The sequence below is a fragment of the Grammomys surdaster genome, unplaced genomic scaffold, assembly GCF_004785775.1.
Source record: "Grammomys surdaster isolate TR1022 unplaced genomic scaffold, NIH_TR_1.0 194, whole genome shotgun sequence".
NCBI lineage: Eukaryota > Metazoa > Chordata > Mammalia > Rodentia > Muridae > Grammomys > Grammomys surdaster.
Genome location: NW_021604639.1, coordinates 5949079 through 5965351, shown reverse-complemented (window position 1 = coordinate 5965351; position 16273 = coordinate 5949079). Strand labels below are relative to the sequence as shown.

The following is a 16273-nucleotide window of genomic DNA, read 5'->3' as shown; positions in this document are numbered from 1 at the left end:
TTCTTTCTTTCTTTCTTTCTTTCTTTCTTTCTTTCTTTCTTTCTTTTACTTTCTTTTGTGAGGAAGCTGCCAAATTACTTATCTGAAGGGGAATACTGAACAAATATATGTCCTAATTACCAGGAAAGAACACAAGCTTTTGCAGCCACACTTAAAAGGGGCAAATTATAATTCTTTTCTCTAGCAATTACTCTGAGGTGGACAAGCTAGGAGTTGTTTCGCATGCAAGTCTAGATCACAGAAGCCTACCTGGGTTACCAAGACCAAGCAACACAAAGTTATATGACTTTAGAGCTCGAATTTCCCCACAGACATAATTCCTTTATGGTTTTTGCTAATACCTTTAGAAAATGCCTCACCTTTGAAATAAAAAGGAGTGTGGAGAAAAGAGTCTGACTGTTGACCCCTGTCAGAAAGAAATCTGAGAACACACACACCTCTGCACCTGCTTTGAGATGTATATATAGTCACTCTAAAGGAGTCTTGAAGAGTCTTAGTAGGATAAGGAAGTATGGGTCTAGCTCACATTTTTCAAAGGACATGCTATCTTTTGGGCAAAAGATGTATGCTACAAGCAAAGTGAGATAAGAATGTCTTATTATGAATGTATGAATCAGGAACGAAAGTTTGTCATCTGCCATCTGTCTTACCTGTACTCTGTGGCAGGCAATGGTGTTGCCAGTGGGCACTAGGAGGTTGCGGCAATGGCACAGACTCACAGAGAGACTGAGAAGGAAGGAAGTGGTAGACTTTAAGCCTGATCTCGATACACAAGCATCATTCATAAAACAGCATAGGAGGGAAGTGCCTCGGGGTGGGGCAGAACATAAAGCAGGGCTAAGCATCAAAACGGAAACTGACACACACTGTGTGCACACAGGAGAAGAAAACAAGGCTGAGCTGCAAGAAGTGAGCTTAGAAACAGACCTGGAGGGAAGCCCCAGATGTTAGTTTTCAGACGTGTGGGCTTTATCCCAGGGCAACAAGTAAAGCATTCAAGTGCTTTGGGCAGGAGACTGTACTGATAGAGGGGGGTCTTTAGGTACCTGGAAGCAATGCTCAGACTAATCGTTATGAACAAGGGATGCAAGAGGCTGGGAGTCTACTTTTGAAATGAACTTGGCCTTAAGCAAAAGGCTTTTTAAAGTAGTAGTAATGCTCAATAAAATTAGGTGGTAGAATATCTGTACAAATCCTACACCCAGAAAACCTTAAATATTTTGTTTTTGTTTCAGTATGTTTGTGTGTGTATATGTGTGTGTGTGTGTACATGTATGCACACATGCATGTAGTTGTATGAAGTTGCTCAAGAGGGCCATAAGAAAGAGTTTGAGTCCTTGTAGCTAGAGTTATAGGTAGTTCTGAGCCATGTAATGTGGCTTCTAGGAAATAAACCCAAGTTCTCTGCAAGAATAACAAATACTTTAATTGCTAAATTCTCTCCCCATCCCCATAAGCTCCTCAATCTCAGTGCAACAAGATACCATATACTGCATATTGATTTTAGGTTGAGGAGGCACAAAAGGGTTTATGAGTTAAATAGGGGCAAGACAAAAGGATGAGTCAGAGAACATTGGTTCTGTTAGGTGCAGAGAGTAGTGTTTCTGTAGGAAGCTGCTATAGATGAGGGAGTTTAGGCACAGAGAAACACAAGACAATGAGTGGAAGCCTGCAGTGCAGTGAAGGAAGAACAGAGTCAGGTAGCTTGGGCAGCATGTAAGTACTCATGAGAGATGGTGCATACAAGGGAAGAATACTCACACATTCGCACTAAAGGCCTGGCATAGAGCTCATTCCTTCACTGAGAGTGGCTGAGGCAGTGTACTCATGGAACTCGGTTATGGTGGTATCAGGAACAAAGGAAAGGGTTTCGTAGCAGTGTGGAGATCTATACAATACTGACATTGATGTCAGCACTGACACTGAGGAACATGAACCCCTAGTGTATGCTCTTCTTTTTTTTTTCTGAGTCCACCTCACCTACTGACTGGCTAGAACACTGGGGTGTGGTAAGGTCTTCTGTGCATTTTCCAAGCTAGCAACCACGGTATCAGTAGACTTTCATCTCCTACAAAGAAACCTGATCTCTGCAAATGGCCCACTTCGGATGATATGGTATACAACAGACTTGAGCCAATCCATAAGCAGACTTGTATTAATTCATTTCATAATCCTGAGTGAGGCTGGAGGAACCAAATAAATATCTTTTCTATACTCATGGTTTCTATAAGATGTGCCTGTATGGCAGTCCTGATAGCGCTGGCAGAATGTATTTCAGTTGTGTGAGAGTTAAAAGAACAATCAAGATATTCCTGGCCTTGTATCAAAATGCAGAAAGAATGCTACTATACAGAATCAGGAAGGCCAGAAACTGTCCAGATAAAGCAGTGTGTCATCTACATTTTGTAAGGTTATTTCCTCATTTCTAACAGTGAACAGTCACCCTAAAGCCTCCTATCACTATTATGTGCAATCATTTTCAGAAATAGACACATTATACCAATCACATGTCATATCTACTAGAGTGTGGATAAAAGACTTCTTGTATGAGGTTAGTTCGCAATCATTGCTAGAATCCTGATTAGCTTTCAGTGAGGTGGCAAGTGAGTATTTGCAGATATCTCTAATATGAGGTTCTACCAAACTTTTTTTTTGCCTTTTAATCTGCTTTATTAGGTTTGCAGTATGGAATGTGGAGCTTCCCATGCAACTGATTCTGCTAACAAAAGAATTATAGACTGAGTAAAAAAACACAAGTTTCAATTAGAAGCTGGCAACAGGAGGAGATCTACACAAAAGGAGCAATCTCGAAACTTGTACATCACAAAGCAGGGGTCCCCATATCACCTTCAGAGGAAACCTCAGGACTCAGGGCATAAGGCAAAACTCATCATGGTGGTCATTGTGAGGGGGGTCGGTGCTAACATCACGCATGGTATAGCTCAGCTGCTTTTCCCGTAACTTCTCCATGAGCTGTCTCATATCCTCCCCAAACCTCTGTACATTCTCCTCTCTCATCCTTGCCTGGGGCTCCCCAACCCTATACACCAGGTCCCATCTGTAGTGAGCGATGGGCTGCCTAACCCGGAACCACCTGCGACCTCCTCTAGGCGCACAGTTTTTGCCAGCCTCAAAAGTCAGGGCCACAACTGGCTCCCTTTTGATAGTATCTTGCGGCTTTTCTTCCTTCTCCTCCTTTTTCTGGTGGTCATTTTCCATGTTGAGATCTTTTACTTCTTGATTTTTGGACTCCATTACTCCTGGGCCTATCCTTGCCTTCTCCTCTTGCTAGAGATGCTCACCACCAGGTGTGCCGCGAAGCTTCTGCTCCTTGGACCTGCTCCGCTCTTCCTCCTCCTGCTGCTGCTTTCCGCACCGCCCGGCCCGCGCGCTCTGCGCCACCAGGAGCTGCGCCACCATGAACAGGTGCCTCCGTTAGGGATGGCGGGCTGGAGAGAGCTCTACCAAACTTTAAAAAAAAATTTTCTGTAGTAATAGGTGTATGAGTGTGTGTGTGTGTGTGTGTGTGTGTGTATGTGTGTGTACTCATGCACACATATGTATACATATATAATTACACTGTAAGTCAGTGCACTGATGCATATATGAGAGTTCACACAACTACTTGTAGGCATCACAAAAGTTGGCGTTTCCTACAATGATACCCACAGGCATGATGTGCGTTGGACTGCTCTATTTATTATCCTATCCCACTCTGTTCAATTTATTCAACTCTGTTCCATCCCATTCTCTTCTATTCTCACACTCAATTCTATTATAGTTATCAGCACTTATTCACTAGGATAGTTTTAACACTGTAGAAAAATTAAATAGAAACTACAAAGAACTCGCATGTATTCTTTTTTCCTTAGCTACTATCACATTTAGCATATTTTCTCTTGTCATTAGGAACACCTCACATTAGCATGGCTTCCTTGTCATAATTAATGAAGCATTGTTAATATCCTCTCCTTGACTAGAGAGAGCTTAAGGATGTTATTAGAGCTCACATGTATGCTCTACTCTCAGTGGATCCAGGACTATTCAGAAAATTCTCACCGTTCTGGAAGTCCTCAGAGTTTCACCTGTCCATCCTTCTTTCCCCAGTGAACTAGATACCTCTTACATTGCTATGACAAAGACAACGTATGGAAGGGAAGAAGCATTATGATTTGAAGCCCAGTCCATCATGGGGGGAAAGCCTAGTGGCGGCAGCTGGTCACATTGCATTTGTAGCCAAGAGGCAGAGAGAGATGAATGATGGTGCTTAGTTAATTTTCTCTTTATTACCCAGTCTGGTACCATAGGCTTATGAGATTTTACTACCCAAATTGAGGGTAGGACCCCCCGCTTAGTCAAACCTTCCTAGAAACCCCATAAACAGACTTAGAGGTATGTTTCTGTGGTGATCCTAAATCCAGTAAAGTTGGTGATGCAGACTGGCTATCATACCTACACACTCATAACAATCTCCCCTCCTGGCTACTCACTGCAGAGTTATAAGAGGTAAATGAACTCATGGAGCTATGCAAAACATCTGACATATAGCAATTCATTACCAACTGCAAAGCTTCAATCACTAGCCCTCATCACTCCATGCACCTTTCACGTTTGTCTGGAGCATACTAAGCATTTTTTAAGAAAGCTGAAGGAGTGCAATTCTCATGGGCTTATTTATCTGTTTTAGCTTTTCAGAAGAGCCAAGTCAGAAACATTGAAAGGTCTGTGATTTTGTAAGTGTGGAGAGGCAGGAGAGTGTAAAAAGATGAGGAGAGAGCATAACACTAAGCTCGCAAAGAAGAGAATCAAAACAGGAATTGGCAGACAGGGGTCCATATGATTAAAGCTGACCGCGAGGAGCGAAGAATGAACGTCATTCCACTGGTCCCATTCAGAGGTCGGAGGTGACCTTTTCAAATGACAAAAAACATCTCAGCTTCCTCTTTAAGTGGCTATGAAAGCAGGACCTCAATTACATGACAGAGTATAAAGTTCTAGTCTGTTCTGTGCCTATTGAAATCGAGGTAGCTTTGTCCCATCCTCAGGAACATTTTGCAGACGCATTCAAACAATTTTCTGTGTTCTGTGGTTCAGAGGAAGAACTTCAAATTGGGAAGTTGACCTGTTGTTGAATATGGTAGAGATGGCCACGCATGACTGGTTTAAATTTAAATTAAGCCCAGAGAATTAAAACTTTATGTCCTCAAATATTTTTTATTGTTATTTATTTTTATTTGTATGTGCATTAGTGTTTTGGCTGCATGTGTGTCTGCATGAGACGCACATGCAGGCGAAACTGAATCAGATCTCCTGGAACAGGAGTGACAGACAGTTTTGAGTTATCTGATTTAAATAAAAAGCAAATATAGACTATAAAAAATTCTCATGGAAGAAGAAGGCTCAGAGATATGCCAGTAAAATAGTAGTGAGATGTATCTAGAGGTGGGGCAGAGAGAGCTAAGTTCTGTGCAAAGCACCTCTTAGCTCTGCCTGCCCCAACTCCTTTGCTTGTTATAGGAATAGGTCCTGTGCCAATGTAACCTTACACTATATTGAGTTTTCTTTAAAATGTAAACAGCAAAGATTAGTGCTAATGTCCCTACTTTTCAAAGCCAAACATTCAGGATTTTATATCATCTCCTAAAATACTTTGAAATACAAAATTTATGACCCATTGGTATGTAAGAAATTTTATTGTTGATGTGTATAGCAACATACTTAAAGGTTGAAGTTTTTAGAAGGAACTCAGGCAGGTTATACAGGTAAAGTATGACTAATTAAGTTGGAAAAATATACCATGGACAGTGTGAAAAATTATATAATTTAAAATATCACCCATAATCCTAATGCCATTTTTGAGTTCCTTTACATTATATTATTTATGAGCTTAGAGATTTGTCTATCATCTATCTACCCATCTATCTATCATTTATCATCTATTATCTATTATCTGTCTGCCATCTATCTATCATCTATTTATCATCTATTATCTATCATCTATCTATATATCTACCCATATGTCTATCTATCCATCTATTATCTATCTATCTATCTATCTATCTATCTATCTATCTATCTATCTATCTATCATCTATCTATCTATGTATCTATCTATCTATCATCTATCAATCATATTTTATCTATCTATTATCCGTCTATCTCTCACCTATCTATCCATCCACCTATCATCTACCTATCTTTTTACCTGATGTGCTGAGGATGGAATCCAGTTAATGGTGCATGCCAGCAAAGCATTCTTCCACTGAGCTGCATTTCCAGTCCTTAATATTAATTTCTACCCAAGGAGTAATTGACACAAAGTCAATTGCTTATTTCATATTACTTTAAAAGCCTGTAGAATATGTACCTAGAGAAGAAGTGGTTCAAGATTGAATATTATTTTGACCTGCATGATTGTACAGATCAATAAACTAACTTTAGTTGAAAATAAGTAGATGATCACCAGGATGGGAGAGGACAAGAAGACAGCCAATCTCTGACTTAGAGAATTATACACCAGACAGTCCTCCCTTCACCATGTGCACAGGATGTACAAAGTGTATTTAATTTTGGTCTCTATCAAAACATCTTGACTGGGCAGTGGTGGTGTACACCTGTAATCCCAGCATTGAGGCAGAGGCAAGCAGATCTCTGAGTTTGAGGCCAGACTCTACAGAATGAGTTCCAGGAAAGTAAAGGTTATACAGAGAAACCTGATCTGGACAAACCAAAAGTAAAGAAAAAGAAAAAAAAGTATCTTGAAATCCTGGAACTAAAAAATCTGCCAGAAAGTAAGATTATCTCCTATTCAATAGATTGGGAAAAAAATCCCAGTTCAGTCTGTGAGGTCAAGGAAGAGATTAAAGTTTATAATGAAGTAACCTTGAGCTCTATTGTTAGATATTGCAAAAAAAAAAGTTGTTTTTGTGACAAAACAAGAAACAATTTGACATGGTTCTGCTTGGCCCTTTGGCATGAAAAATCCTAAGGCTGCTGACATTCTGGCTGCACCCTTCACAGCTGTGTAATCACTGGGGTCTAGGAGTCCTGACTATACTTAGTTCAGCCCGTGGATTCCGTTTGAGACCAAGACAATGGAACTTATAATTAGCAAACTACTATAAGTCTAGAACTATGACACATGAATAGAGCTCTTCCTTTTTCTCTTCCCCTCTCCAGGGCCATAAAAATAGAAGAAGGAACTGGCAATATTTGCACTTCCATTCAAACCACCTTTAATAAAAATATAACCAAAGATGGAACTTGGCAAGAACAATGCCCAGTGAGAGAAGCAGGGTGAACCTAAGTTTCTTCTGACACTCAAACTTCTTTCTGACGTGCAGGTGGATATGAGCCTGTCAGAGAGGAATTGCTAACAGATGCCTTGTATTTACATCCCCAGTACAGGGGGTCGCAGGTCATCCATGGTGATGCATTCAGAGCCGAAGCAAGTATGTGAAAAAAATCAAGCACAATACAAAACCCTATAGGCTATATATTTTTCCTATGTCCTAAAGCATTTCACATAGAACTAAAGTTAATCTGTCTTCCTATGCTTCATGCCCTGGTATCTTCTTTGTTCTACTACTTCTGGTCTCTGGACCTATTATTAAATATAATAAGGGTCACTTACACACAATACTGCCAAACCATAAAAGTCAGTCTGATAAACTGAATGGCTAAGTATTAATGAGCATGTGGTGTATATGGCATGGATCCTGAGAAGAAAGAGGTAGATCATGTCCGAAGTAGAACTGACTGAAATCATGGGAGACCTCATCACAGTGCTTAGGAAAATGTGTGATTTAAAACTTGTGAGTTGTTTACTTATACATTTTTCCATTTAATATTTTCTTAACTGGTTAATTAGTTGACTGTAGGTAACAGAAACTTGAAAAACAAAATCATGAATAAGAGAAATCATATCCAACTCAATCACAAATCCAACTCAGAAACTACTACTTTTCCTTGGACCACCGACAGTAACTCCTATTTTGGCTCCTTACTAATTCCTGCTTGAGCTCTTTGATGGATGTCAGATCAATATTCCAAAATAGCAGGTCAATTTCCAGTTCAAAATCACCGTGACTATGCACCTCCTGGAAACAAAGAATGGGACAGCAATGTTCCTTTAAGTTTAATCTTGATTTATTTTTGGGCATGTCCTCTCCAACTCTGTCCCACCTAGAGTTCCCAAAGTGTCCTGATTCTCCTTGGTTCACAGGCTTTTCCCTACTCGCTGTTTCTTTTGCCGTGTCCTCCAGCCAGTTTGCAGTTCCTCTGCCAGACTCTTTCCATCACAGGCACCATCCATCAAAATCTTCCGTCTTCCAAAGTTCAACCAGGTGAATCAATTCTTCCTGCCTCATCTCAGCAGACAATTTCCTTTCTGTCTGTCTCAGTCTATCCTGCTTTCTGTGGCCCGTTTTCCATAATTAAATAAATTTGAAAATGTTTAAGTAGTATTAAGGTGTTTGGATGATCTTTAAAAAGCAGCTTCTGGCTCTGTCTGTAGAGATCTCTGATTCTGATGAGGCAGTCACCCCCTCACCCCCTTTGTCCAGTCTGCAATCAGAGCCCAACTCTTCTCTTTCTCTTGTTGTGGACACTGTTCTGAGCTGAGTTTGAGACACTCTCTTCTGAACATTATTCCCAAGTGCTCCTTGGTCTTCAGACTTTTCATCTATTATTACAACACTTGGTTTTAACTCAATTCTGCTAAGTCAGATTATTGATAATTCCTCCTTGATTTGTGAGCCTCTGTGAATCTAAAACCCTCTTTCTCCATTTTTTTAGGCCATGTCTGATCCCCTTGCCTTCACCAAGAATACTAACAAGTGACCTATTTAACTGGAATACTAACCCCCTGCCTCTGGTGGTTCCTCTAATTTTTACCCATCTACAGATCCCACTTTGATCTTTGGCTCTATCTATACTGTATCAGAATCTGGCCCAGAACTCTACCAAGGCCTTTCTTTCTCTACTTCAAGAGTTCTGAATAAATCTGCTTTGACCATTTAGCCATCCATCCCATTGTTCAAAAGGGGCATGATCCTGTCAACCGTTTAAATCCTGCTACCTCTAACATTGTAACTCAGTACCTCATGCTATGTTGTAGTCTTTCATCTTTCTGCCATGCTAACCTTCTACAAAACAGTTCTTTCTAATGAAAAAAAAAAAAAAAAGAAGAGCATCGAATGGTCCATTCCATTTGATCTTCACAACACTGAACAACAGGCTGAAGTTAACATTTTATGCTATCGAAGAAATGAAATTCAAGGAGGCAGAGTGACTTGACCATAGTGAAGTAAAAAGAAATGATGTCTAATAGTGAAGGAAGCACAGAGCATTACCAGATCCACATGCAACCCCACACCTGAAGCTAAATGTTACTGTTTTCTAGTTCACTCTAGACAGCATAGGGTTGACAACAGGATGAGAGAAAGATTGTACAGAGATCTCGTCTTCCTTGTTATTTCCCTTTGCCCCTGCTTAGCAGAGAGGAAATAATCGAAACAGCTAACATTTATTGAATGCTTGGCAAAAGGCAGGTGCTATATATAGACACCTTACCTGTAACTACCTCATTTGTCTCTCTTGATAGTGTCTATGAGGTGCTTATGACTACTGAGTACAGATGGGGGAAGGAGATTAGGAAATTAGTTTGCCCAAGGGGGAATGAGCATTGAATCAACACCCATGTGCTTTAAAGCCGCATTTTTAACCTTCATGTCAGGGCTGTTCAAATTTTAGTGTGCCCAGGAGTCACCTGGAGACACTGTTGACTGCTGTATGTGACTCTGCAGAACTTTGTTGGGTCATAGATTCCACACTGTCAGTAAGCTTTTCCACTGGTGGTACTTGGACCACATCTGAGTACTAGATTCCTTTTATTAATCCCTGAAAGGACTGAATGTGTCGTCACCTAAGTGACTTGAGTTCCAGTTTCAGAAAGAGAGAGAGAGAGAAAGAGAGAGAGAGAGAGAGAGAGAGAGAGAGAGAGAGAGAGAGAGAGTGATTTTCTCTCTAAGCTATGTCCACTCTTTCATTTTGTTGAGAGCACCCATAGTCATTCTCTGTGACAGTCCATACCTCTAGCTATTCCTTCCCTCTTCTCTCATAAGAATATCTGCAGTATGAAGCATATGTAGCAAGATTCTGGGAAATATTTAACAATATCCATGACATACTTTAATCATCCTTCTTCTATACAGAAACAACCTTCTACTTATTACAGTCTCTGTGTCCCACCTGGTTTTTGAGTGAGACACATTTTTTTCATATAGAGTATGCCAGTTCATGTAGCTTGTCATTAAGCATCCACTCAAATGAAATTTGTCGATGAACTAATAGAATACAATAGCTTGCTTTTCCAGTATTGGAGATGAAATGTAGGGCATTGGGCATGCTAGCTGACTGCTATACCATCCAGCCATTTCCCAGGATTCTTGTTAAGCTGGAATTAAACTTAGAATCACTCTGTACCCCTAGTGGGTCTTGAACCTGCAATCCCCCTACACCATCTTCCTGAGTAGTTAGAATTACAGCCTAGTGTCTCCAGTTCAATCTATAATTTTTAAAGGTGAAGGGCTCCTTGTAAAAATTATATGAGCTAACAAAATGAGTTTTCTCATTTGTTTATTTTTGCTTTTACATTTTAATTTATTGAGAGAACTTGGCAAATAATAGATATTATAGAAAGGAACCCAAAGTCTATGTACTTCAGTGGTTTTCTATATATTTAGAACAGCAGTGCTGAAGCTGTGGAGCTTCCCCTGGATCTTTTACTTTCAGTATCAAATATATTCTTATGTACTTATATAAAAACAAAAAATAAAAAGTCCACATCAATGTCAAAACCAGGAAAACAACTAACTTTATGTCCTCTCCTTCATGACTCAAGTATCTGTTACCTGCATTCTGTCCTTCCTCAACACTAATACCCTGTCTTTGTTTCCTTTATGCATGCTGTGTGTTCTGTATCAATGTGTTCAATTTTGTATGTGTATGTATATATACACATAAATTATATACATACACATATGTTTACATATTATATATTTTATGTGTATGTATTTTATATATTTATTATATAGTATATTTGTCTAAATTATATAATGATAAATAAAAATAATCAACATACATAAAACATTTTATATATATATATATGTATATACATATATATATATGTGTGTGTGTGTGTGTGTGTATAATAAGCCAGGATCTGTATATGAAGGTGAACATATGGTTCATTATTCCATCATTGTCTAGCCTCCTGAAATGAATTAGTATGTACTGGGCTTGTTCCTAATGATCAATTTGAAAATCAAAATCCATAATTTTATAATTACATGATTTCCATATCTTAAGACAATCATTTTAATGTGTACATGTAGGATGCTACAAAACTATTTTATTTAATCAATTACATTCAGCTTACTGGGTCTTGCTTTGTTTTGTTTGCTGATTCAGAGGCTATGATATGATGTTATAATTAATGTCACTTTCCAATACCTTGTTACATACAGTTAGCCCCCACGGATGTTTGCTCTAAAATGTGCCCCTCCCCACAGCCTCCCTTTAGCTTTTGGGAAGTGAAAATAAATCCATTTTCATTAAATTCATCATCCTTGGATGATCTGTGGTGGTCACAATGGCAGGCCTTAATTGCTTTCGATGTTCCTATAAATTAACTTTCAAGCATTGCTTTCTAATCACAGATCATCTCTCTGTAAATCTTCCTCCCTGCAGGGTGGAAGGATCCCCCATTCTCTCATACTCATCCCTTCCTCTGAAGTGCTACACTAGGAATTTTGGGAGTAATTTCTTTAACATTCTCAATGCAATCCTGAGTGGCAAGGTCATTTTACAGATGGAAACTAAAGCCGAGGGAAGGAAATTATCACTAATATCATTTCTATTACCCAAATTGCTGCCAACATTACTGAGAGCAATTAAAGACATAACAGATCCAAAGTGGTGAACTTGACATTGTTCTGATTGATCGCCTACTCCACTGATGGTCACATCTGTAAAAGCAACAGCTCACTCTCTAGTACCAATTTCTGTCCTAGTTTGCTTTCTATCGCTGTGATAAAAACCATGACCAAAAACAACACAGGAAGGAAAAAAGTTATTTCATCTGTCAAGTTATAGCCCATCATGAAGGGAAGTTGGCAGGCATCTAAAACAAGAACCCGGAAGCAGGAACTAAAGCAGAGGCCATGGAGGATGACTGGTTACTGGCTTGTTCTCCATGGTTTGCTCAGCCTGCTTTCTTATAGAACCCAGGATTACCTGGCCAGAGGTGGTACCACTCCCAGTGGACTGAGTACTTCCCACATCAATAATTGATTAAGAAAATGGGGGGTTCTCAGAAACTGAGCCACCACCAGAAAACACACACGGGCTTAAACGAGGTCTCCAACACATATATAGCAATACAGCTCAGTCTCCATGTGGGTCGCCCAACAATTGGAGTAGAGGCTCACCCTAAAGCTGTAGCCTGATTGTGGTATCCAGTCCCCACAGGGCTGCCTTGTCTGGCCTCAAAGCAAGAGGATGTGCCTACCCTGGCAGAGACTTGATACGCCAGGGTGTGTGTTGGGGGAGGGGGAAGCACAGGGGGAGGACCCACCATCTCAGAAGAAAAGAGGGAGGGGGATGAGAAGAGAGCCTCTGTGAGGCAGAGACCAGGAGAGGGCAGGCAGCATCTGATGTAAATAAATAAATTAATTAAAAAATAAAATAAAAATGAAAATAACATTTACAGGAAAAAAAGAGAGAAAGAAAATGGATGTGCCTACATGCCAATCTAATAGGAGTATTTTTCATAGTTGAGATTCCCACGGCCCAGATGACTAGCTTGTGACAAGAAGCTTTGTGTCTAGCTTTGTGACAAAGAAATTACCAGAATACTATCTATTCTTTTTAGAATGTTGGAGGGATAGAAGTCCAAGATTGAGTCTTCTTGGCTCATATACTATGCCTTTCTACTAGGCCTTTATATAGTTCTAGAGTAGAAGGAGTAAATGAGATCCCTTAAGTTTGTTCTGTTAGGTCTCAACTCTATTCATGATTGTTCTGTCTTTATCCCCAAGCACCTTCTAAACAGCCCACCTTTGGAAGTCAATATTTTAACATATCGATTTTAGGAGATGAAACCATCTAAACCATAACACCTATGACTACTAACACTTCTATAACAAGAAGGCACTGCTCCTGTAGTCAAAACACATACATGTGTTCATATAGCAAAGTGAAGTGCTCTAGGTGCATTAAAAGATGTGTGTTCCTGCCCCTCAGTGTTAGCCCCACCTCTTGTCCAAGTCAAGGGTTTTCAGTGCTTTCCTCTTATGTACAAGATGAAATGAAAAGCTCCTTAGAACAGAAGGTTCTCACTTTTTCTCCAACCTGCTATCCCACAGGAGACTCTAGTTAAGTCTCACTTCATATTATGTTTTTTTAAAAACAAAGTTATAGTACTATAATCCTATAGTCATATAGTCCAAAGCATCTTTGTGCCTATACCTAGAAGCAATCCAAAGGTACAGACCATGACAGCTTGATCACATAGCTTGCATCTGGTCTCACAGTGAATAATTCACAGCATTAAAAAATACACACACAGCTTATCATCGATACTGATCTGTAGCTCATCAAAGAAAGCTGCTTATTAAAGCATCACTGCAGTTTTTTCTAGCACTCTTGTCAGAGAGACCTGCAGCAAGAATTGAATAAGCATCTTGCTGAAAGAACACGTTGAAATTGGATAGGGTTTGCAGCCTCGGGATAATGAGACATTGCATAAATAGAATTTCCTTTTTTTTCTTTATGATACATTGGAATGTAAACATAGCATGTGCACACATGCACATGCAAACACACACACACACACACACACACACACACACACACACACACAGAGGTTCTGTTTTATCACGTAGCAAACTTCCTCTAAGAGTTTCTTCTATGGGCTGTGCAGTGGTTTCCTCTGGCCTTACATGTGTGCTGCTTGCAACAAAGGTCATGCCTTTAATTTTAAGCCCATTTCCACAGTGTTCTTCTCATCATGAGCACAAGAACCCCCTTGCTTCTCTTAGATGGTAACTATGTTTTTCCATGTTCTGAAACTGTTCAAAACCCTTCTTTGAGTTAAAAAAAAATCTCTAAACTATAGACCTGGATTTCCATGAAAGCAATCACCAGTTTCTCCTGATTGCTATGGCTGTGTTTCTGCATTATCTTTCTTGAAGATTTATTTTATTTATTAATTTTTAAAATATTTGTTTTATCTATGTATGAGTGTTTTTCTTGCAGAGGACAGAAGAAGGCATTGGGTCCTCTCTAACTGGAGTTGTAGATGGTTGCGAGCCACCATGTGGGTGCTAGAAACTGAACCCAGATTCTCGGCAAAAACAGTAAGCAGTGTTTTCTGTACATAGGACTGAGAAAAAGGAAGAGAAGCATATTTATTAAGGAATCAAGCAACTCTACAGTTGCTGTGACAATCAGCCTGAAGATGAAATGACTTTGCTGTGCTCTTGGGGAGACACCCTGCATAGGAATGATTAAGCATGCCTAGGTACACAAGGCAGCTGAGTTGAAAATGGCATTACCTTTTGTTACATGCCTGTAACATGAATTACATGCCTGTAACATGAATTACATGCCTGTAACATGAATTACATGCCTATAATATCAAGTATATTTCCTCATTACAAACATCTCCTTCTGACACGTTGGTGTGTATATGCTTGTTTGAGTACATGTGTATGGAGGCCAGAGGTTGATCTTGGGTGTCCTCCTCAATCGCTCTATGCCTTGTTTACTGAGACAGAGCTGCTCACTGGCCTGGAGCTCACTGATCTGGCTGGCCAGCATGCTCCCCAACTTCTTGTCTCCATCTTTCCTTCACTGTATTAAAATTAAAAGCATGTGTCACTTTGCACAGCCTTTCACAATGGTGCTTGGATGCTAAGTACTTTACCAACTAAGCCATCCCTCCAGCCTCCTGTATCTGACTTTCATTTTAGGTATGTATTTTAGAAGATGGATAGCCATTTTTGTTCAATTTTAAAAGCAGATTGTTCTGTTCAATAGGATCAGTCTCAAATTTTAAATGTTTTCCTAACATATAATTATCATCTTCCAGAGACCCAAAGTACTGTCAATGTGAGTGAAATCAGAATGTAAATATTTTATCAACAGCTGTCAAATCTCAATTGGCAGCAAACAGAAGGCCCCTGAATTACTATCATCTAAACAGAAGACTACATCACTTAATTGACAGATAAAACATTCTTTTGGTTTCCATGTTTCTGTCAGCATCTTTAGTGTGTTAACGTGGTGTGCCACTATACACAGTTGCTGTGACAATTAGCATGAAGGTGAAATGACTTTGGTGTGCTCTTGCAGAGACACCCAGCATAGGGCAGCTATCTGCCTTTCCATCATGATATCTATGCTGTGTGCCCCTGACATAGGCTGAATACCAGTACCAGTGGACTACTACTATGTCCGCAAAAAGGTAAGAGTTTGTCATCAGCAGTTTGAAAAATCAAGGTTTGACTTTTTCATTATTCATTCAACTAACCTTCTGACTAAGAATGTGCTAGGCTTAACAAATAATACCTCGTAGGATGCACAAAACTAACCTACCAGCCCTGTAGGTCAAAGAGGCCACTGAATTGAGATTTCTCAAGTGGTCTTTCCAAACAACTTATGCTATTTTCTGTTTGTACCACTGTCTGGCTCTTTGTCCTTTTTCTTATTGGCCCCTCCCTATTTTTCCAACCTTGCCCACTGAAGCAGCAGACATATTGGAGCGCTCTATAAATATTGTTTCATTTCTTTGAGGGTTACTGAGCCTACAAGATATTCTGACTCTACTGCCACACCTTTAATAAATATTTATAAGTCTCCTGAATGGAAAGGTGCACTTTAGGGAAGGAGCATAACAGATGAGGCCCTGTACTCTTGGAGGTTATACTGCATCATGGTGAGGGAAAGACAGCAAAGTATAAATTAGTGTGATCCCATTACATCTATCTTGCTCTTAACCTTAATCATCAATATCTGCTAACAAGAGAACATTTTGACATGACTTTTAAAATTAAATTCTTTCAGTTTAAAAGGGAATAGAACATGGCTACTTAGGACAGGAGAAAAAGGGAGAGGGAGGGGGAGAGGGAGAGGGAGAAGGAGAGGGAGCGAGAGAGAGAGGGGGGAGGAGAGAGGAGAAGAGAGGAGAGGAGAGGAAAGAGGAGGGGAG

General features: G+C 39.8%; 2 protein-coding genes across 2 annotated transcripts in view; both read right to left on the bottom strand.

Moving 5' to 3' along the window:
* Positions 1–16273, bottom strand: part of Chrm3 (cholinergic receptor muscarinic 3) — a 323683-nt gene that overhangs the window by 218857 nt on the left and 88553 nt on the right. The window lies entirely within an intron of this gene.
* On the bottom strand, positions 2869–3324 carry LOC114623194 (protein BEX1-like). The gene has a single exon (XM_028769888.1). The coding sequence runs from the start codon at positions 3253–3255 to the stop codon at positions 2869–2871; it is 387 nt and encodes a 128-aa protein (XP_028625721.1). The 5' UTR covers positions 3256–3324.